The 20,222-nt window shown below is 38.4% G+C and overlaps 2 protein-coding genes, 1 long non-coding RNA gene and 3 pseudogenes across 6 annotated transcripts; 2 read left to right on the top strand and 4 right to left on the bottom strand.

The window, feature by feature from the left end:
• The first annotated feature begins 56 nt into the window (after positions 1 to 56).
• LOC104745273 (cellulose synthase A catalytic subunit 3 [UDP-forming]-like) lies at positions 57 to 5,047 on the top strand. The gene is made up of 14 exons (XM_010466474.3): positions 57 to 402; positions 496 to 697; positions 785 to 1,008; positions 1,118 to 1,220; positions 1,309 to 1,489; positions 1,609 to 1,875; positions 1,982 to 2,327; positions 2,409 to 2,546; positions 2,630 to 2,755; positions 2,841 to 3,053; positions 3,129 to 3,387; positions 3,519 to 3,721; positions 3,812 to 4,162; positions 4,303 to 5,047. The coding sequence occupies exons 1-14, from the start codon at positions 379 to 381 to the stop codon at positions 4,885 to 4,887; spliced, it is 3,222 nt and encodes a 1,073-aa protein (XP_010464776.1). The 5' UTR covers positions 57 to 378; the 3' UTR covers positions 4,888 to 5,047.
• Positions 5,048 to 5,129: 82 nt separating this feature from the next.
• On the bottom strand, positions 5,130 to 6,237 carry LOC104745275 (cytochrome b-c1 complex subunit 8-1, mitochondrial). The gene is made up of 2 exons (XM_019237241.2): positions 5,928 to 6,237; positions 5,130 to 5,402 (listed from the first exon to the last, which is right to left on the bottom strand). Exons 1-2 carry the CDS (start codon positions 6,095 to 6,097, stop codon positions 5,354 to 5,356), a joined length of 219 nt encoding a protein of 72 aa, XP_019092786.1. The 5' UTR covers positions 6,098 to 6,237; the 3' UTR covers positions 5,130 to 5,353.
• Positions 6,238 to 7,946: 1,709 nt separating this feature from the next.
• On the top strand, positions 7,947 to 8,373 carry LOC104745272 (uncharacterized). Its single transcript, XR_760719.2, has 2 exons — positions 7,947 to 8,026; positions 8,118 to 8,373. It is a non-coding gene; the product is annotated as an uncharacterized LOC104745272 (long non-coding RNA).
• Positions 8,374 to 8,432: 59 nt separating this feature from the next.
• Positions 8,433 to 11,855, bottom strand: LOC104745271 (receptor-like protein 35 pseudogene; annotated as a pseudogene). Its single transcript, XR_015582596.1, has 2 exons — positions 10,001 to 11,855; positions 8,433 to 8,759 (listed from the first exon to the last, which is right to left on the bottom strand). The product of XR_015582596.1 is annotated as a receptor-like protein 35 pseudogene (transcript).
• A 572-nt stretch (positions 11,856 to 12,427) lies between these two features.
• On the bottom strand, positions 12,428 to 19,982 carry LOC104748120 (receptor-like protein 53 pseudogene; annotated as a pseudogene). Of its 2 annotated transcripts, XR_015581820.1 has the most exons (4): positions 19,411 to 19,982; positions 19,154 to 19,334; positions 12,753 to 14,943; positions 12,428 to 12,669 (listed from the first exon to the last, which is right to left on the bottom strand). The product of XR_015581820.1 is annotated as a receptor-like protein 53 pseudogene, transcript variant X2 (transcript). The 2 variants fall into 2 exon arrangements; XR_015581819.1 differs by lacking the exons at positions 19,154 to 19,334; positions 19,411 to 19,982 and having other exon boundaries at positions 12,753 to 15,549.
• LOC109129060 (receptor-like protein 34 pseudogene) lies at positions 17,640 to 19,769 on the bottom strand (annotated as a pseudogene).
• Positions 19,983 to 20,222: the final 240 nt, after the last annotated feature.

The raw sequence follows: 20,222 nt of genomic DNA, 5'->3' as shown, positions 1-20,222 counted from the left end.
TTAAATGCGTCATTAAACTCAATTAATTTAAAGTAATTAATTTCGGAATGAGACCGGTTAACGTGTAACCCGAAATTAAATTTCGGGAAAACGTGTAGAGAAAGCTAAAAAGAAATAGAGTGTAATCAGAAAAGACAAGTGTGATGTGTGAAGGTGTCGGTGAGAATTTAGTGTAGCTTGTAAGCTTCCTCCATAAATCTCTCTGGAGTCTGGAGAAGAAGACGAAGAAGAGTTGTTGATGATCCTCAGAGAGAGAAGAGAAAAAGAGAGTCATAAGTGTGTGTGTGAGGTCTTACATTACGAAGACGAAACCACTCTTTCTCTCTCTCTGTTTTGAACAGTTCCGACGCTTCAGTGGAAAGAAGATAATCAATTAAGATGGACTCAGAAGTAGAAACGACGGTATTGTTTTTTCGCTTCGTCTCTTCAACTTCCCATTCTTTATATAAATTTAGGTTTTCCTAATTGAGTTTAGTTTGTATACGAATTTGTTAGGGGAAGATGATGAGTAGTAGTAACGCTGGTGAGCAGATTTGTGAGATTTGTAGTGATAATGTTGGGAAGACTGTGGATGGGGAGCCTTTTGTGGCGTGTGATTTTTGTTCATTCCCAGTTTGTAGACTTTGTTATGAGTACGAAAGGAAAGATGGAAACCAGTCTTGTCCTCAATGCAAGACTACATATAAGAGACTCAAGGGTACATTTTTGGTTTTTATGTGTAAATTTTTGTTATTGTGTATTTGGATGACTTGATCATTGTTAAGGTATCGATATCTGTGTTTAGGTAGTCCTGCTATTACTGGAGATAAAGACGATGATGGCTTTGATGTTGCTGATGAAGGTGCTGGTGAGTTTGGTTATACAGAAAAGTCACGGAACGAAAAGATATCAGAACAGATGCTTGGATGGCATCTTACTACAGGTGGGAAAGGGAAGGAGGTTGGAGACTCTGAGTATGACAAAGAGGTCTCTCACAATGTTGTTCCTCGGCTCACTAGTAGACAAGAGGTAAGACATTATGGCTTCTCCTTCTTTGTGGCATTTCACATCAAGCTTAGATAGCTTGAGTGGACAGACAATGTTGGGATCTGACTTTGTCTCTCGCTTTTTTTGATAGGTTTCTGAAGAGTTTTCTGCTGCTTCACCTGAACGATTGTCTAGATCTTCTACTATAGCTAGTGGAAAGCAGTTTCCTGACTCATCAGATATCAGTCAATCACGTTGTTTACCTGACCATCATATTCGTATATTCAAATCAAGGATTCTCAATTTTGTCAGCACTAAACCCTGTTGTGTATTATCTTGCAGCAAACAGAAGGATTGTTGATCCTGCTAGAGATTTTGGCTCAATAGGATTAGGCAATGTTGCCTGGAAGGAGAGAGTTGATGGCTGGAAAATGAAGCAGGATAACAAATCTGGTCGTATGAGCACTCAAGCTGCTTCTGATATTGATGCCAGCACTGATTTCTTTGTTGACGAGGCTTTGCTGTGAGTACTTGTTTTTGTTATCTCTTTAGTCCCTAAAGGTTCACTTTTGACACTGCTCAATCAAGCTTGGGATTCTTTTTCAAATAAGTGATGTGTTGATCTTTTTCTGAATCATGCAGGAGTGATGAAGCACGGCAACCTCTTTCAAGGAAAGTATCCGTACCATCATCACGTATAAATCCATACAGAATGGTTATAATGCTGCGGCTCGTAATCCTTTGTCTTTTCTTACATTATCGTATCACAAATCCAGTGCCAAATGCATTTGGTCTATGGCTGGTATCAGTGATATGTGAGATCTGGTTCGCCATTTCATGGATTCTTGATCAGTTCCCCAAGTGGTTTCCTGTTAACCGGGAAACTTACCTTGATAGACTATCTTTAAGGTACGCCTTTATTTTTCTGTTCTGATTCTGTTACTCAAATATTAGCTGCCTTTTGTCTTTTAATGTCTAGCCTGAAGATATCTGCTAATCCTCTACTTTACTATAGATACGAACGTGAAGGTGAACCATCGCAGTTAGCAGCTGTGGACATATTTGTGAGTACTGTTGACCCGTTGAAGGAGCCTCCTCTGGTGACAGCCAATACAGTGCTCTCTATTATGGCAGTTGATTACCCCGTGGATAAGGTGTCTTGTTATGTTTCTGATGATGGTGCTGCTATGTTATCATTTGAATCACTAGCAGAAACATCTGAATTTGCACGAAAATGGGTACCTTTCTGCAAGAAATATAGTATTGAGCCTCGAGCACCAGAATGGTACTTTGCTCAGAAAATTGATTACCTCAAGGATAAAGTTCATCCATCATTTGTCAAAGATCGCAGAGCTATGAAGGTAAAGTTTATAGTCTAGTCTTTCAAAACACTCCTAGTTATCTTTTGCCATGCTAATAATGACATGTTCTGTTTCTGGCAGAGGGAGTATGAGGAATTCAAGATCCGAATAAATGCACTTGTTTCCAAGGCTCAGAAAGTTCCTGAAGAAGGGTGGGTTATGAAAGATGGTACGCCATGGCCTGGAAACAACACAAGGGACCATCCAGGAATGATCCAGGTGAATCTTGTTTCCAGTGGCATCAGTTATTACTATCATTTTCCAGTTTGTTTGGTCACTGAGATATAATATGTTGAGTGCAGGTTTTCTTAGGACAAAATGGTGGATTGGACACAGAGGGCAACGAGCTCCCACGTTTGGTCTATGTGTCTAGAGAAAAGCGACCAGGTTTCCAACACCATAAAAAGGCTGGTGCTATGAATGCACTTGTAGGTTTCTGATCATTGAATTTGTTCTTTTCCTTTGTTATCTATTGTCTCATCTAATGAGCGTACTCTCTCTTCACTTGAACAGGTTAGAGTTTCAGCAGTCCTTACTAATGGACCTTTCCTATTGAATCTTGATTGTGATCATTACATTAATAACAGCAAGGCCTTGAGAGAAGCTATGTGTTTTCTGATGGACCCAAACCTTGGGAAACAAGTTTGTTATGTCCAGTTCCCACAGAGATTTGATGGTATTGACAAAAACGATAGATATGCTAACCGTAATACGGTTTTCTTCGATGTAAGTTAAACCTTGTCTTAATTTGTGTCCTTTTTTTACTATACATTTACTCTAACTTTGTGATATACTCTTCAGATTAATTTGAGAGGCTTAGATGGGATTCAAGGACCAGTATATGTGGGAACTGGGTGTGTTTTCAACAGAACTGCATTATATGGTTATGAACCTCCAGTGAAACCAAAACACAAGAAAGCAAATTTTTTATCTAGAGTTTGTGGGGTGAGAAAGAAGAATGCCAAATCTAAAAAAGACACTGACAAAAAGAAATCTGGCAAGCACACGGAATCAACCATTCCTGTGTTTAGCCTGGAGGATATAGAAGAGGGAGTTGAAGGTAAACTTGTTTTCTCTTTCTTTCTAAGTTATCTGTTTATTTAACATTTTGATTTTGAGACTTTGGTACTTCAATATTAATTTAACTCACATGCTGAGTGAAAATGCATTTGAATATATTGCGTAAATCAGATCCTGGTTTGGACGATGACAAGGCACTCTTGATGTCACAAATGAGCCTGGAACAGAGATTTGGAAAATCAGCTGTTTTTGTTGCTTCTACGCTAATGGAAAATGGAGGTGTTCCTCCTTCTGCAACTCCAGAGAACCTTCTAAAAGAAGCAATTCATGTCATTAGCTGTGGATATGAGGACAAAACAGAGTGGGGAACTGAGGTATTTTCCTAGTTCTGTTCTGTTATCTCCGCGTTAGTGTGTCCTCTGTCTATATATTCTGATCTCTGACTTTTTCTTGACATTGTTTAGATCGGATGGATCTATGGCTCTGTTACAGAAGATATTCTCACCGGGTTCAAAATGCATACCCGTGGTTGGAGGTCGATTTACTGTATGCCTAAACGACCTGCATTCAAAGGATCTGCTCCAATCAATCTTTCTGATCGACTCAACCAAGTCCTCCGGTGGGCTCTAGGCTCAGTAGAGATTCTCTTCAGTCGGCATTGTCCAATCTGGTACGGTTATGGAGGGAGGCTGAAATTTCTTGAGAGGTTTGCATATGTGAACACAACCATTTATCCAATCACCTCCATTCCTCTCCTCATGTACTGCACATTGCCTGCCGTTTGTCTCTTCACCAACCGGTTCATTATTCCTCAGGTTTGCTCTCACTCTCTCTTGAATATTAGTTTTGTCTTACTTCGATATTTCACTGATCTAACTTAACTCCCTAACTGAAGTGGCGTAAGTATCAATGGTCTATCTAAGCGGTGCTGTTTCAAATGCTGTCTTGTTTGTAGATAAGTAACTTGGCAAGCATTTGGTTTCTGTCTCTCTTTCTATCCATTTTCGCTACGGGTATACTGGAAATGAGATGGAGCGGTGTGGGAATAGATGAATGGTGGAGAAACGAGCAGTTTTGGGTCATTGGTGGTGTATCAGCTCACTTGTTTGCAGTCTTCCAAGGTCTACTTAAAGTCCTCGCTGGTATTGACACCAACTTCACAGTCACTTCAAAAGCCTCAGATGAAGATGGTGACTCCGCCGAGCTGTATTTGATCAAATGGACAACACTTTTAGTCCCACCGACGACTCTGCTCTTTATAAACCTTTTAGGAGTGGTTGCAGGAGTCTCTTATGCTATCAATAGTGGATATCAGTCTTGGGGACCCCTCTTTGGTAAGCTCTTCTTTGCCTTCTGGGTGATTGTTCACTTATACCCATTCCTCAAGGGTTTGATGGGCCGACAGAGCCGGACTCCAACCATTATTGTGGTTTGGTCGGTTCTTCTAGCTTCGATCTTCTCGTTGTTGTGGGTTCGGGTTGATCCGTTTATATCTAGAGTCACCGGTCCAGACGTGCTGGTATGTGGAATCAACTGTTGAGATGGACCGTTTTGAGCAATGTTTCTACTATCCTCTCTATTTTTCTTCTTTGGTGTGTATAGTTTGTTTGTTATGAGTTACTGTGTCAATATCAATGTACTGTAACTCTGTAAGTAAAAGTTACTGTGTCAATATCAATATGAATATCAATGTCTATGAAGGAACGCAATCCTAGTGTTTGTATGTTTCGAGGGAACATACATACACAGCGTTAGTGTTTGTCCTCAGTTATAAATAGATTGTTTTTACGATTCAATCCAATTCCATACCATATAAAGAAAGATGAACATCAACCAACAGTTATTGTCATGAAACCAAAACATTTATTTAACAAAAGAGTATCAGAAAAACTGACTCAGACGATTCCCCACATAAGCTTTTAAAGAACATTATCGGCTTGAAAACAAAAGGAGTGACTTCAAACTATAGCGTTGTTGTAGAAACGGAGATTGACTGACTTCATGCTTCAGAATCTGTGCTCAAGCTTCTCCTGTTCCTTGAAGTACTGAGCATACCTGCACTCATTAGTGTATTTGAAGATTAAATACAACAGACGGTGACACGAGAAACTTAAGTATGTTAAGATCGAACAAGCAATTACTAGCTTAACAAGCACGAACTCAATTGGTTTAATGGAATCACACATTAGCTATTGATTACAGCAGTATTAAAATCCTCTTGAGAAGCAATTCCACAATACTAATTGTTACCTGATAGACTTTTCTAGCCGAGAGGCTCCTTACCACACTCAGGTTCAAAATTACAGACTCACAATTGAGAAAATTCTAGAGTTGTTGCCCATATCTCAATGGTTATGTTACCTATATTCTTCTCCAGCTAACTTAATTCCTATCATTTCTCATTTGTTACTACAACGTCACAAATGAAGAACCCTAAATCCATTTTTTGATGCACTAGCTCGATGACACAGAAACCGCAAAACTCGTACAACAACAACCAAATCGACGAACAATCACCAGATCGGAACTCTCTCTTAAGATTCGTTTCGCAATCAAATTGATAAGAGAAAAAGAGAGTACCAGTAGGTGCTAACGACAGGGGTAACGAGGAGAGTGGCGCTGATCCAATTCTCAGAGACCTTGTGGTGGATCTTCTCAGGTAGATCCTTCCAGAGACCCGTCATGATCTTCTGCTGAAACGGAGAAAGTGCGTAAACCACCGCCTTCAATTTCACCGGCTGCTTTCCCATTTTCTTCTTCTCTTCCCAGATTAATTTCAACAATTCCACAGAGACGAATCTCCCCCAAAACTCTGATAATAACCTAAAACGGAAAATAAATAAAATAGCGAATGTCGCGATTCGATTTTAGTTCGGTTTACTTTACAGAATTAACTTGGTCATAATTTTTAATTTGTTTTGGTATGTTCCGGTTCAAACCGGTTCTGGTGAACCAAATTCGATAACTCCTAATTTTTTTTTTTTGTTAAAGGGTATTCAATATTATAAATAAATGACCAATGGGCTATTTCCGAATTTAGGCCCATTTACATTAATCCCCTTAAGGCCTAAACCACAAACATCAAACCGAGTAAAACCAAAAATCAAAATTGACCCGGGTTTATCTAAAGCGAACCAGAATCAAACCGATCGCTCTCTAACCCTAACCCTAAACTGAAGAACTCAGTTTAAGCCGCCGCCCATGGGATTGCGGATGCTCATCGGAACAGGTCCTCCGGTGAGCCTGGACGACGCGAGTCAAACGGAGATGGTGATCCAAGATCCGTTGCCATCCCGCCACCGTAGAGCAGCTTTGAGGAGGAAGAAGAGTTCCGATCTTTGATTGTCGAAGAGATTCAGGCTCATACGTGAGAGATCAAAGGCGGTAGGGAGTAGATCTGGAACCTTCGACGGTGGTTCAGCTCCTCCTAGCCATAGACGACCTCCCCCATCGAACGACAGCCGTGAGAGCCTCCAGAATCTCCGGTCATCAGATCTAACCGCCTTACTCTCTCGATCCTTGCCGTAAATCTCCCTCTTCTACTCCCGTCGCATCACCGCCCATAGAGCTCTTACCGTCGGTGTGTCGAGGAAGCTTCTCCCTTCCACTGCTCCCTTGATTTTGATTTGAAAGTTTCACTTTGTTGATGTTGCAGTTTACGGATGAAGTGCCATGAGCCTTGGGGCTCTCTTCGTCGTCGGAATCGACGGAGAACCCCCACCGTCAGTACAAGCGGTTGTGATCAGAAGAAGAAAAGGGTTGGGAGAGAAAATCGCCGCGAGTGTCGATAACTCCTAAAGTTTAGTAGAGTGAGATGATGATTCAGGCGGTTGAGGATTACGACGATCGATCGAAGGAAGAAGACGATGAAGATCTTCCACGTTCCTTGTCTTGATGACAACTACTCTGATCTGTGAGCTCTTTCGTTTCTCTTTCTTCCATTTTCCTTTCTTCTTTATCTGATTCGGTGTATCATCAACAAGATCTCCATCCAACACAAAAGGGAACCTCTGCCACAGCTAACAATAGAATAGGATGTAGCATTAGCAAGGAAGACCCTGCTGAGGATACATATTCAGTCATCGATTGAGATGCAGCATCTTCCTTTCAAGTCCATCTGGATGGACTGAACAAGATTTTGGAGGACCCTAAGGATAAGGATGGTCTCCAGAGCTTTGTGGGTAACATGGGAGCAGCTTCGTCATCGATGGTGCCTAATTCTTGGGAGGATGAGAAGATTTCCTGGGACTTTGAGGATAGAAGTATAGCTAAATCTCCTTGTGGATCCTCCTCCTATGTTTCCGCCACTACAGGACGTGTCATCTGACTCAGCTGTTGACTAATATTTGTTGATTTTGACTTTGAAATCGGCACTATTTTTATAATTGGGTATGAAATTTGAATTTTCTTTGAGTATAGGTATAAATTGGCACCAAGAGTTTGTACAGGTATAAATTGACACTTTTGACAATTGTACAGGTCGGAAATGGCCCTTTTCCCGTAAGTTTAGGTCATCCGTTGTTCCCTGAACCACAAAAAATGAACAGTTTTGCTTATGATCCACTAATGAAACTTACTATGAATATGCTTTTCTATGCTAGATATTGTCGGAAGTCAAGGAGTTGAAGCATACTCAGATGAAACAAGCTGAGAGGATGATTACTTTGGAGATGGAGCTGGTAAAATTACTTTGCAAAACTCACAAATTGATACTTCTATTACAATTGCTTTAAGTACAAAATCTCTTATCTTTTGTTTGGGTTCTTGTAGCTTGAAACAAGAAGGGAGATACTTCGGCTAAAAGGGAGCAATGGAAGTTTTTAAGCACATGCATGGTAAGCTCAAATTAAGAATAAATTCTTGGGGTTTGTAATGCTTCTCTAGCTACTTCTTGTCTTTTGAACATATGTGAAGAAGAGAAAAAGGAATATGGAAATGATTTGACTCCCGATCGAGTTTGAAAGTTACTCTAAAGGAATACTCTTTCCTCTTTTATTGCTAATCCTTGACTTGGTATGCTTCAGTTTCAGTATGTCTTGATGAAAAATAGGTATATGATAGTTTTTTTACTCACTTCCATTGCTCTTTGACATAAAAAGGTTTGATTTTAACTATTACATGAAACTTACATTGACATTAAGCTAAAAGCTTTAAAACATTAAAAAGATTGTACATGTTCTTCTGGTTCACTTATTCACAAGCAAAATGCGCTAAGAAATTTATTAAGTAGACACTTGAGAAAGAGAGATCTTTGCTAGTTTTGGTGAGGCACCTGAAGTTTCCATCCTCGTTGAATAAGATCTCTTAAACGTTATCAAATCATATATGCAGATAGTATGACCTTCATCTCTCTCTCTCTCATACCTTATTCTTGTTGTTTTTGGACACCCTGAAAGCACCAAAGGATTGTGTCTAAGAAAGCAACCAGAAAAAGCTTCCATGTGAAGTCCAAACACAGATAGATCTTTACATTTTTAAAATTCATCAGTCAGAATAGAACTTCTGGTTGTAGTATACGAAAATGAAAGATCAAAGAGATATTTCACAAAATTGTATAAAATAGTTTAACAACAATTTAAAATATTATCCACCTAAATTGTATCAATTACGGACATATTTTAAAATATTATCCACCTAATTATTCCCATTATTCTAAACAAATTCGTTAAAAAGTCAGGAACAATACCTCTCTCTAGTGAGTTGTGGTGCTTATCCGTCTACTGTCTACGATTGTTTCGGCCAAAAGGGTTCATGAACCACTCTGGTTTGTGGGAAAGCAATATGTATCCAAACGTCAAGCCAGAGAAAATACCAGGTATGAATCCTATTGCAGCTGCTATCCAACTAATCACCTCTTCTTCGTCTTCTTCCTCTGATTCCGGCGTTTCATATTGTTGATGTGATGCTGGTGGTGTGTGAATAACTCTGCAAACTTTGTCAAGAGAAGAGCCAACAAGTCCCGGATTATCTCCAAAGGAAGAGCAAGGCTGCGTTTGAAACTGATTGCCTCCTGGTAGTAGACCTGAAAGCTGGTTATGAGAGAAGTTCATGTACGCAAGGAATGAGAGCTCCCCTAGCTCTTGTGGAATTTCTCCTGAAAGCTTGTTTTGAGAAACGTCCAGGGACTCGAGAGCTGTGAGGTTCCCCATAGATGAAGGGACGCGGCCAGTGAATGCATTGTTTGACAGGTTGAGCACATGAAGCTCTTTCAAGAGACCGATGGACTTTGAAATCTCTCCTTCGAATTTGTTTCCCGAAAAGTCGATTGCTGTGTAGATTTTTAAGATACTTACTAGCTCCAACCTATTGAATCTTGGTAATAGCCTAATTTATCTCCCATGTAATTGACATTCGGCCGATTTTCGTCGGTCCCAAGTGATGACATAGCAGTCCACTTGGAAAAGTAATCTGATAGATAGATCTTTACATTTTTAAAATTCATCAGTCAGAATAGAACTTCTGGTTGTAGTATACGAAAATGAAAGATCAAAGAGATATTTCACAAAATTGTATAAAATAGCTTAACAACAATTTAAAATATTATCCACCTAAATTGTATCAATTACGGACATATTTTTAAAATATTATCCACCTAATTATTCCCATTATTCTAATGCTCACTAACAAATTCGTTAAAAAGTTAGGAACATTACCTCTCCAGTGAGTTGTGGTGCTTCTCCGTCAATTGTTTCGGCCAAAAGGGTTCATGAACCACCACTTTGGTTTGTAGGAAAGCAATATGTATCCAATCGTAAATCCAAAGGAAATACCAGGTATGAATCCTATTGCAGCTGCTATCCAACTAATCACCTCTTCTTCGTCTTCTTCCTCTGATTCCGTCGTTTCATACTGTTGATGTGATGGTGGCGTGTGAATATCTCTGCAAACTTCATCAAAAGAAGGTCCAAAAAGTCTCAGGCTTCCCTCGAAAGAAGAGCAATTCTGCGTCCGAAACTGAGTGCCCCCTGGAACTAGGCCTGAAAGCTGGTTATGAGAGAAGTTCATGTACGCAAGGAACGAGAGCTCCCCTAGCTCTTGTGGGATTTCCCCTGAAAGCTTGTTTTGGGAAACGTCCAGGGACTCGAGAGCTGTCAGGTTCCCCATAGATGAAGGGATGCTGCCAGTGAATACATTGTCTGCTAAGTTGAGCACATGAAGCTCTTTCAGTAGACCGATGGACGTTGGAATCCCTCCTTCAAATTTGTTTCCCGAAAAGTCGATTGCTGTGTAGATTTCAAGGATAAGTACCAGTTCTAACTCTACACCTTTATTCATCAAAACCAATGAATCTTGGTAATATCTATCTCCCATATACATTTTGTTAGACCCAACTTCATTTTCTCCAAATGATGACATAGCAGTCCACTTCGAAAAGTGCTCTGATGGCAAAGTTCCATAGAAGTGATTATGTGATATGTCGATGATTCGCAACTGAGGGAACGAGGCTTGATGTATTGGTCCATGAAATGCATTGGAGCGAAGGACAAGAACTTGCAGCTTTTGTAGAGAACCCAACCAGAACGGAAACGTGTCGTTGATTCTGTTGCTTTCCACGTTCAAAACTTCAAGAGTAGAGAAACAGATCAAAGATCTAGGAAGCTTTCCCACAAGTAGGTTATGACCAACGTCAAACGACCTTAGACTTTCAAATATATGCTTTGGAAGACCTCCGCTAAGATTATTATGCCGAAGGTTTAGATCCGAAAGATTACTCTTGAGATTTACCATACAACGAGGGATTGAACCGTTAAACTTGTTTTCAGATAAATCAAGAGTGTTTAGAGAATGCAACTCACATATGAAAGAAGGAATCTTTCCGGTGAAGTTGTTGTTGGAGCCAAGCAAGTGCCTCATAGATGGTTTCCGGACAGAGGATAGTGCTTGTTTCTTTTTTGATCTTTGAAAACCGATGAAAGTATTGTTTGAAAGATTCACGTACGTCAAATTTGGTAGAGTCCATAACCAGGCAGGGACTTGACCTTCGATTTTGTTGTTGGAGATGTCCAATAGCGTCACTTCATATTGGGTTCTTAGGAGCTCTGGAAACTCGGTGATACCGCAGCCTGACAAGTACAAAGAATCTATCTCCTGTGAAAGGGGATTTGAAACTGAACTCTTGTTTGTTGTTGAAACATGGTTGCCTGAGAGATCTACTTCATAGAGGCTTTTGGAATATGATAAGATATCATTCAAGTCAATCGTAGTGGTGGTGTTCAAATAGGATAGGTAAAGACTTTCAAGTGACTTGAGAGGAGAGAAGATACTAAAGTCAACTGGGCGGCCTTGGGTGTCGAAATGAGAAAGGTCAAGATCCGAAAGGTTGACTAATCTGGAAATGGATCTCGGGATTGGCCCTTTGAAGTTGTTGCCTCCAAGGGATAAATATTCTAGGTTAGATGGTGAAGTGATATAAGGAGGAAACGCACCACTGAACTGATTGTCGGAGAGTGATAAATCCGACAACCCTGTCAAATTCAGTAGTACATTGGGAAAGTTGCCAATGAGCATATTATGATCAACAAATAAGTAGGTCAACTGGTTTAGATTGCCAAAAGAAGATGGGATTTCACCAATGAGATTGTTTCTCCAAAGGTTGAGATAGGTGAGATGAGAGAGGTTTCCAATTGAATTTGGGATTTCACCAACGAGATTGTTTCTAAAAAGGCGGAGATCGGTGAGTTGAGAAAGCTTTCCAATTGAATATGGGATTTTACCAGAAAATTGATTAAAAAAAAGGTAGAGATGAGAAAGGTTTCCAATCGAAGATGGAATCCGACCACTGAAATAATTTTCCGAAAGGCTGAGAGTGATAAGATTAGAAAGATTTCCAATGGAATCTGGGATTTGGCCAGTAAGATTGTTATATGAAAGGTAAAGAGTGGTTAGAAAAGGAAGGTTTTGAAGACTGCTATTGGAATGAAACTGACCATGGAGGCCGCTGACGTCTTATAAAAAACGACACAACTGACTTTGAATATATCCATGCATGATGCATGTATAAGTTTTATAAAGTAATGCTCAGCATTTCTGTAACTAATTGATATGAACAAAGGACATACGTATATATAGATGCGAGAGTCTAACAGGAAAAGTAAAGATAACATTGCAGGAAAAAATAAATTACATGTGCATATAAAGGGAGAGTAATTTAAGGTTCGAAACAGAGTTGCTCAACTACAAAGTTGGCAAAAAACAGAGTAAAAGAGAAACGCACAAAGCAAAACTTAACAGAAATCTAAACCAATCTGGATTTGGACAAAGCTGGCTTAATGAGTAGTTACTTTGACTTTCCCCGTCCAGATTCTTCAGATAGGCTTTAAGCCTATAATAACGAAATAGTTGTTAAACAAATATAATTTCATTCTGATGAAAGCTAACAAATTCGTATAAAAGTCAGGACATTACCTCTCTAGTGAGTTGTAGTGCTTCTCTGTCTACGATTGTTTCGGCCGAAAGGGTTCGTGAACCACTTTGGTTTATAGGAAAGCAATATGTATCCAATCGTCAAACCACAGAAAACACCAGGTATGAATCCTATTGCAGCTGCTATCCAACTAATCACCTCTTCTTCGTCTTCTTCCTCTGATTCCGGCGTTTCATATTGTTGATGTGATGCAGGTGGTGTGTGAATATCTCTGCAAACTTTGTCAAGAGAAGAGCCAACAAGTCCCGGATTATCTCCAAAGGAAGAGCAACGCTGCGTTTGAAACTGATTTCCTCCTGGTAGTAGACCTGAAAGCTGGTTATGAGAGAAATTCATGTACGCAAGGAACGAGAGCTCCCCTAGCTCTTGTGGAATTTCTCCTGAAAGCTTGTTTTGGGAAACATCCAACGACTCGAGAACTCTCAGATTCCCCATAGATGAAGGGATGCGGCCAGTGAATGCATTGTTTGCCAAGTTAAGCGCACAAAGCTCTTTTAATAGACCGATGGACTTTGGAATCTCTCCTTCAAATTTGTTTTCCGAAAAGTCGATTGCTGTCAAGATTTGAAGGATACGTACCAGCTCCAACTCTACACCTTTATTCATCAAAACCATTGAATCTTGGTAATAGCTATCTCCCATATACATAACGAGTGATTTATCTCCCATGTACTTTCCGGAAGACTGATCTTCGTCGGTCCTAAGTGATGACATAGCACTCCACTTTGAAAAGTACGCTGATGGCAAAGTTCCATCGAAGTAATTATGTGATATGTCGATGATTCGCAACTGAGGGAAGGAGGCTTGATGAATTGGTCCATGAAATGCATTGGAGCGAAGGACAAGAACTTGCAGCTTTTGTAGAGAACCCAACCATAAAGGAAATGTGTCGTTGATTCTGTTGCTTTCCACATTCAAAACTTCAAGAGTAGAGAAACTATTCAAAGATCTTGGGAGCTTTCCCACAAGTTGGTTATGACCGACGTCAAGCGACCTTAGGCTTTCAAATATATCCTTTGGAAGACCTCCGCTAAGATTATTATGACGAAGGTTTAGATCTGAAAGAGTATTATTGAGGTTTCCCAAACAAGGAGGGATTGAACCGTTAAAGTTGTTATCAGATAGATCGAGAATGTTTAGAGAACGAAACTCGCATATGAAAGAAGGAATCTTGCCAGAGAAGTTGTTGTTGGAGCCAAGCAAGCACCTCAATAATGGTTTCCGGACAGAGGATAGTCCTTGTTTCTTCTTTGATGTTTGGAAACTGATGAACGTGTTATTGGAAAGATTCAGGTAGTACAAATTTGGTAGAGTCCATAACCAGTCAGGAACTTGACCTTGGATTTTGTTGTTGGAGATGTCTAGAAATTCAATTCCATGTAGGGTTCTTAGGAGCTCTGCTGGAAACTCGGTGATACCGCAGCCTGACAAGTGCAAAAATTCTATCTTCTGTGAAGGGGGATTTGAAACAGAACTTTTGTTTGTTGTTGAAACATGGTTGCCTGAGAGATCTAATGTAGAAAGGCTTTTGGAATATGAAAATATATCATTCAAGTCAATCGTAGTGATGGTGTTTAAATGGGAAAGGGCAAGATCTTCGAGTGACTTGAGAGGCGAGAAGATACTGAAGTCAACTGGACGGCCTTGGGTGTCGAAATGAGAAAGGTCAAGATACGAAAGGTTGACTAATTTGGAAATGGATCTCGGTATTGGCCCTTTGAAGTTGTTTCTGCCAAGGATTAATTGTTCTAGGTTAGATGGTGAAGATGTATTACCAAACTCAAGAGTGCCGTTGAGTTGGTTACCACTCAAAAAAATTTGAGTCAAAGAAGGAATGGTGAAGAGAGAAGAAGGGATAGTTCCACTGAAAGCGTTGCCATGTGCGTGAAAATTTCCCAAGTTCCATAGTGAAGTGATATTTGGAGTAAGCGCGCCACTGAACTGATTGTAGGAGATATCTAAATATGACAAACTTGTCAAGTTCAATAGTACATTGGGAAAATTTCCACTGAGCATATTGCTACCAACAAATAAGTAGGTCAGCTGGTTTAGATTGCCAAAAGAAGATGGAATTTCACCTACGAGATTGTTTCCAAAAAGGCGGAGGTCAGTGAGTTGAGAAAGCTTTCCAATTGAATTTGGGATTTCACCAGAAAATTGATTATACATAAGCTGGAGAGAGGTTAGCTGAAAAAGGTTTTCAATGTAAGATGGAACCCGACCACTGAAATAATTTTCCGAAAGGCTGAGAGTGATAAGATTAGAAAGATTTCCAATGGAATCTGGGATTTGGCCAGTAAGATTGTTATATGAAAGGTCAAGAGTGCTTAGAAAAGGAAGGTTTTGAAGACTGCTATTGGAATGAAACTGACCATGGAGGCCGCTGCAGCGAAGGTGTAGCTCGATCACTTCTCCGGACTTGGCATTGCACGTGATACCCGTCCAACTACAACAGTCGCTGTTATTCCCCCATGACTCCGTCTTCCGATGACCATCGTTTGAACAATAATTATTAAACTTTCCAATCTCAAACTCGTTTTTGAAAGCGAGAAGTGCATCCCTTTGTTCGGGACGACACAAGAAATGCTGCCTAGTACTAGTAGTAGGAGGAGCCGCAAGCGCGTCTTCGAAATAACAAACGAAAAAGAAAATAAAAGAAAGAGTAAATAGATAACGTGGAAAAAAGAGAATTTTTCCGAAGCCTTTCATTTAAATTTTCTTGAATTTTTTTAAAAAAAAAGAGAACGAAGAAAACAAGGAAAATGTGAGATGGTAAATAGATAACATGGTTTCGTGCTCTTATATATACATAATCATAATACACTCTACTCCACAAATACAATAAATCCAACACAGCTTGACTGACTCAGTATATAACTAGTCTTTCTACCAAGTGTTCTTTACGTTGAAATGCAAAGACTTTTAAAAGTCTTTACGTTTGAATAGTCAAGTTCCGCACATTCTTAATTACGTACAGTAGGGGAAACTTCAAAAATTGTTGAGATGTCAAGATTTTCCATCCCACATGGATGTTTGAAAAAAAAAAATCCGAAAATGCTAAAGCCCAATAATATAGGGGAATAAAAATAAAATGCAGGCCCATTTGACCATATGCCACCGAACTCAGAAAAGTATAAATATTTGGAGAAATCACATATCCTAGACCAAGAAGAGCGAGCCCAAATAATAATAAACTCTGGTTGTGACTTGTGATAATGGTTTGTGAATTAAGATATACTAGATATGAACCCGTACGTATGTGCGGGATTGTTTTCATAATTAATATTTGATTTCTTGTAACATATACAGAGTTGTGCCAAGACGAAAATATATCTGAAGTGACTTAAAAAAATACCCCAATACAATAAAAAAAAAAATCTACAAAAACAAATACCTTTGTCGTTGAAAGAAAACAAAAACAATATAACTATACAAACTAACAAAAGATTAGTTCTAAAACATTTTTCTTTCTTTTTTCCACTAATTCGTTAACTAAACTTTCAAAATCAAATTTCTAACCAATCTTCTCCAAACAACAACAATCACTTACAAATATAAAAATAATTTGGATGTAACTATTTAGGAAAATAGAATAAATAGTGTTAAAGAGTTAAAAACTTGAATAATTTTACTTTAGTATATTTACAATTGATTTAGTGAGAGACACTCTGAAGGAAAACTTTGTTTACTGAGTTCTGTTCAGAAAAGAGGAGAAAACGATATATATTTCTTTGCTTACCCTAAATATTTATTAACTTTTTAAAAAACTTTAATTGTTGAAGTAATTGTTTTCTAATTACTTAATTAAACCCATATCGAAGCCCAATATTTGTTTCGTATTTATCTATATTATTAACACATTATTTTAGCATAACCATTAAGTCTCGTATAAACATAACTCTATTAGGACTAAAGTCTAACTAATATATGCTCCTAATTTTTTCCCCAAAATTTAATGCACTAAACGAATGTTTCTTTTTTCCTAACTATGGCAAGGCTCTGAACATATAGTTATGTTGTTGTTAATAGAAATGGTTATGGAAACTTCTTAAATATAACTTTCATAAATATTGGGTATGAAATTGTTGGTATACAATAATCTATTTCAAATAGTTTAATATGTGTGGATGTATGCACTTGCTCCTTAATACGATTACATGTTTTCCCATTTAAAGTCTAAACACAATAAAATCAATCACAAGTAGTATAGTTTTCAGTCACAATTAAAGTCTATTAATTGTACTACTCCCTGGTAATATGGTTTTGTACTTGTTTCTTGTGTGATCCAACATTAATTCTCCATGGTTAAAACTCTGCATAAACACACCCAAATTATTAGCTAATTTAAATACCAAACAATAAAATTCTTAATGTGTTTGATTCCCGAGTCCAAAATATCAAACCAAAGTTTGCCATCTTTAAAAAAAACACACAAATCAATAATTTATAAAAAATAATCTTTAGTACAATTAATTCAAACCATAATAGATGAAATTTTATTATAGATATTAAATTATACTATTAACAATTTTTTTTATTTTAATTAAATATAATATTTTTTATAAAAATAGATTTTAGACAAAATTAGAATTTAGTAGCTCTGTTATTTAAGAACATTAAGATATTTTCATAAGTTTTAAAATAATAATTTCTGGATATATAAATTACCTATAATTTAAATATATTCTTATTAATCAGTTTGAAATCAATATAAAAGAGCATATTCCTTTTATAGTTGTTTCATTAGTTATTTTCTTATTATTAATTATTGTTTCATTTTCATAAAAATATGATTAAATTTTAAAACAAATTTGAAAATCTAACTTTTAAACAAAATGAAAAAGCCAGAATGACGTAGTATGCTTCATTCAATGGTTCCCCATAGATGAAGGGATGCGGCCAGCGAAAGCATTGTTTGCCAAGTTAAGCACACGAAGCTCTTTCAATAGACCGATGGACTTTGGAATCTTTCCTTCAAATTTGTTTCCTGAAAAATCGATTGCTGTGTAGATTGTGAGGATACGTACCAGCTCCATCTCTACACCTTTATTCATCAAAACCATTGAATCATGGTAATACCCTGATGTATCTTCCATGTAACTGATGACATTCGACTGATCTTCGTTTGTCTCAAGCGATGACATTGCAGTCCACTTGGAAAAGTAATCTGATGGCAAAGTTCCATCGAAGTGATTATGTGATATGTCGATGATTCGCAACTGAGGGAACGAGGCTTGATGTATTGGTCCATGGAATGCATTTGAGCGAAGGACAAGAACTTGTAGCTTTTGTAGAGAACCCAACCAGAACGGAAACGTGTCGTTGATTCTGTTGCTTTCCACGTTCAAAACTTCAAGAGTTGAGAATCGGTTCAAAGGTCTTGGAAGCTTTCCCACAAGTAGGTTATGACCAACGTCAAACGACCTTAGACTTTCAAATATATGCTTTGGAAGACCTCCGCTAAGATTATTCTGACGAAGGTTTAGATCTGAAAGATTTCTCTTGAGATTTCCCAAACAATGAGGAATTGAACCACTGAAGTTGTTTTCAGATAAATCGAGAGTGTTTAGAGAATGCAACTCACATATGAAAGAAGGAATCTTTCCGGTGAAGTTGTTGTTGGAGCCAAGCAAGTGCCTCATAGATGGTTTCCGGACAGAGGATAGTGCTTGTTTCTTTTTTGATCTTTGAAAACCGATGAAAGTATTGTTTGAAAGATTCACGTACGTCAAATTTGGTAGAGTCCATAACCAGGCAGGGACTTGACCTTCGATTTTGTTGTTGGAGATGTCCAATAGCGTCACTTCATATTGGGTTCTTAGGAGCTCTGGAAACTCGGTGATACCGCAGCCTGACAAGTACAAAGAATCTATCTCCTGTGAAAGGGGATTTGAAACTGAACTCTTGTTTGTTGTTGAAACATGGTTGCCTGAGAGATCTACTTCATAGAGGCTTTTGGAATATGATAAGATATCATTCAAGTCAATCGTAGTGGTGGTGTTCAAATAGGATAGGTAAAGACTTTCAAGTGACTTGAGAGGAGAGAAGATACTAAAGTCAACTGGGCGGCCTTGGGTGTCGAAATGAGAAAGGTCAAGTATTTCAAGGTTGACAAATTTGGAAATGGATTTTGGGATTGGCCCTTTGAAGTTGTTACTTCCAAGGGATAAATATTCTAGGTTAGATGGTGAAGTGATATTAGGAGGAAGTGCGCCACTGAACTGATTTTCCGAGATATCGAAATCCAACAACCCTGTCAAATTCAGTAGTACAATCGGAAAGTTGCCACTAAGCTCATTGCCACCAACAAAAAATATGGTCAGGTGGTTTAGATTGCCAAAAGAAGATGGGATTTCACCAACGAGATTGTTTTCCAAAAGGCCGAGATCGGTGAGTTGAGTAAGCTTTCCAATGGAAGATGGAATTTCACCAGAGAATTGATTAAAATAAAGCCGGAGAAAGGTGAGTTGAGTTAAGTTTCCAATGGAAAATGGAATCCGACCACTGAAATGATTTCCCAAAAGGGCTAAGTCTAATAAGATTAGAAAGGTTTCCAATGGAATCTGGGATTTGGCCAGTAAAATCGTTACCTGAAAGCTCAAGAGTGGTGAGTTTTGAGTAAGATTTCCAATTGAAGACGGGATTTGGCCATTAAGATCGTTAGATGAAAGGTAAACAGTGGTGAGATGAAAAAGTTTTCCAATCGAAGAAGGGATTGGACCATTAAAAGCATTATATGAAAGGTCAAGAGTGGTTAGAAAAGGAAGGTTTTGAAGACTGCTATTGGAATGTAACCGGCCATGGAGAAAGCTGCAGCTAAGGTCTAGCTCGATCACATCTCCGGACTTGGCATTGCACGTGATACCCTCCCAACTACAACAGTCACTGTTATTCCCCCATGACTCCGTCTTCGGATGAGGTTTAATGCCATACAGGTATTTACAATCAAGATTAGGCTTCCCAATATGAAACTCGTTTTTTGAAAGCGACAAGTGCATCCCTTTGTTCGGGACGACACAGAAAATGCCTAGTAATAGGAATAGCCGCAAGCACGTCTTCGAAATAACAAATGAAAAAGAAAATAAAAGAAAGAGTTACATGAGGAATGATACTCGTCGAGTTCCAAAAGCCTTTCATGTGAATTTTCTTGAATCAAAAATAATGAAGAAGACTGGAAACTGTGAGATGGTAAATAATTAACATGGTTTCGTGGTCTCTTTTATAAACAGAATAATAATACATTCTACCCCACAAGGTTAATAAATCCAACACAGCTTGACTGACTTCATTTTTTAAAATGCAAAGACTTAAAAAGAGTCTTTACATTTGACTGACTTCGTTTTTTCTTACTTTTATTTAACGTATAGAAAACTTCAAAAGACAAGTTGTTTGTTCCATTATAATCTCAGGAGCTTGTGGGCAAAATTAGAATGTACTTTGTACTATATTTC

This window comes from Camelina sativa, chromosome 15, assembly GCF_030686135.1.
Source record: "Camelina sativa cultivar CO46 ecotype springtype chromosome 15, ASM3068613v1".
NCBI classification, from domain to species: Eukaryota; Viridiplantae; Streptophyta; class Magnoliopsida; order Brassicales; family Brassicaceae; genus Camelina; species Camelina sativa.
The sequence above is the reverse complement of the archived record's forward strand: the minus strand, read 5'-3'. Positions and strand labels throughout refer to the sequence as shown.

Bases quoted from the DNA above. Each gene is read 5' to 3' on its own strand.
- LOC104745275 (XM_019237241.2), bottom strand. From the start codon at position 6,097: ATGGGAAAGCAGCCGGTGAAATTGAAGGCGGTGGTTTACGCACTTTCT. The intron at 5,403-5,927 runs GTACTCTCTTTT...TAATGAGTGCAG, and splicing joins CCTGTCGTTAGCACCTACTG to GTATGCTCAGTACTTCAAGG.
- LOC104745273 (XM_010466474.3), top strand. From the start codon at position 379: ATGGACTCAGAAGTAGAAACGACG. The intron at 1,009-1,117 runs GTAAGACATTAT...TTTTTTTGATAG, and splicing joins GGCTCACTAGTAGACAAGAG to GTTTCTGAAGAGTTTTCTGC. The intron at 3,388-3,518 runs GTAAACTTGTTT...TGCGTAAATCAG, and splicing joins TATAGAAGAGGGAGTTGAAG to ATCCTGGTTTGGACGATGAC.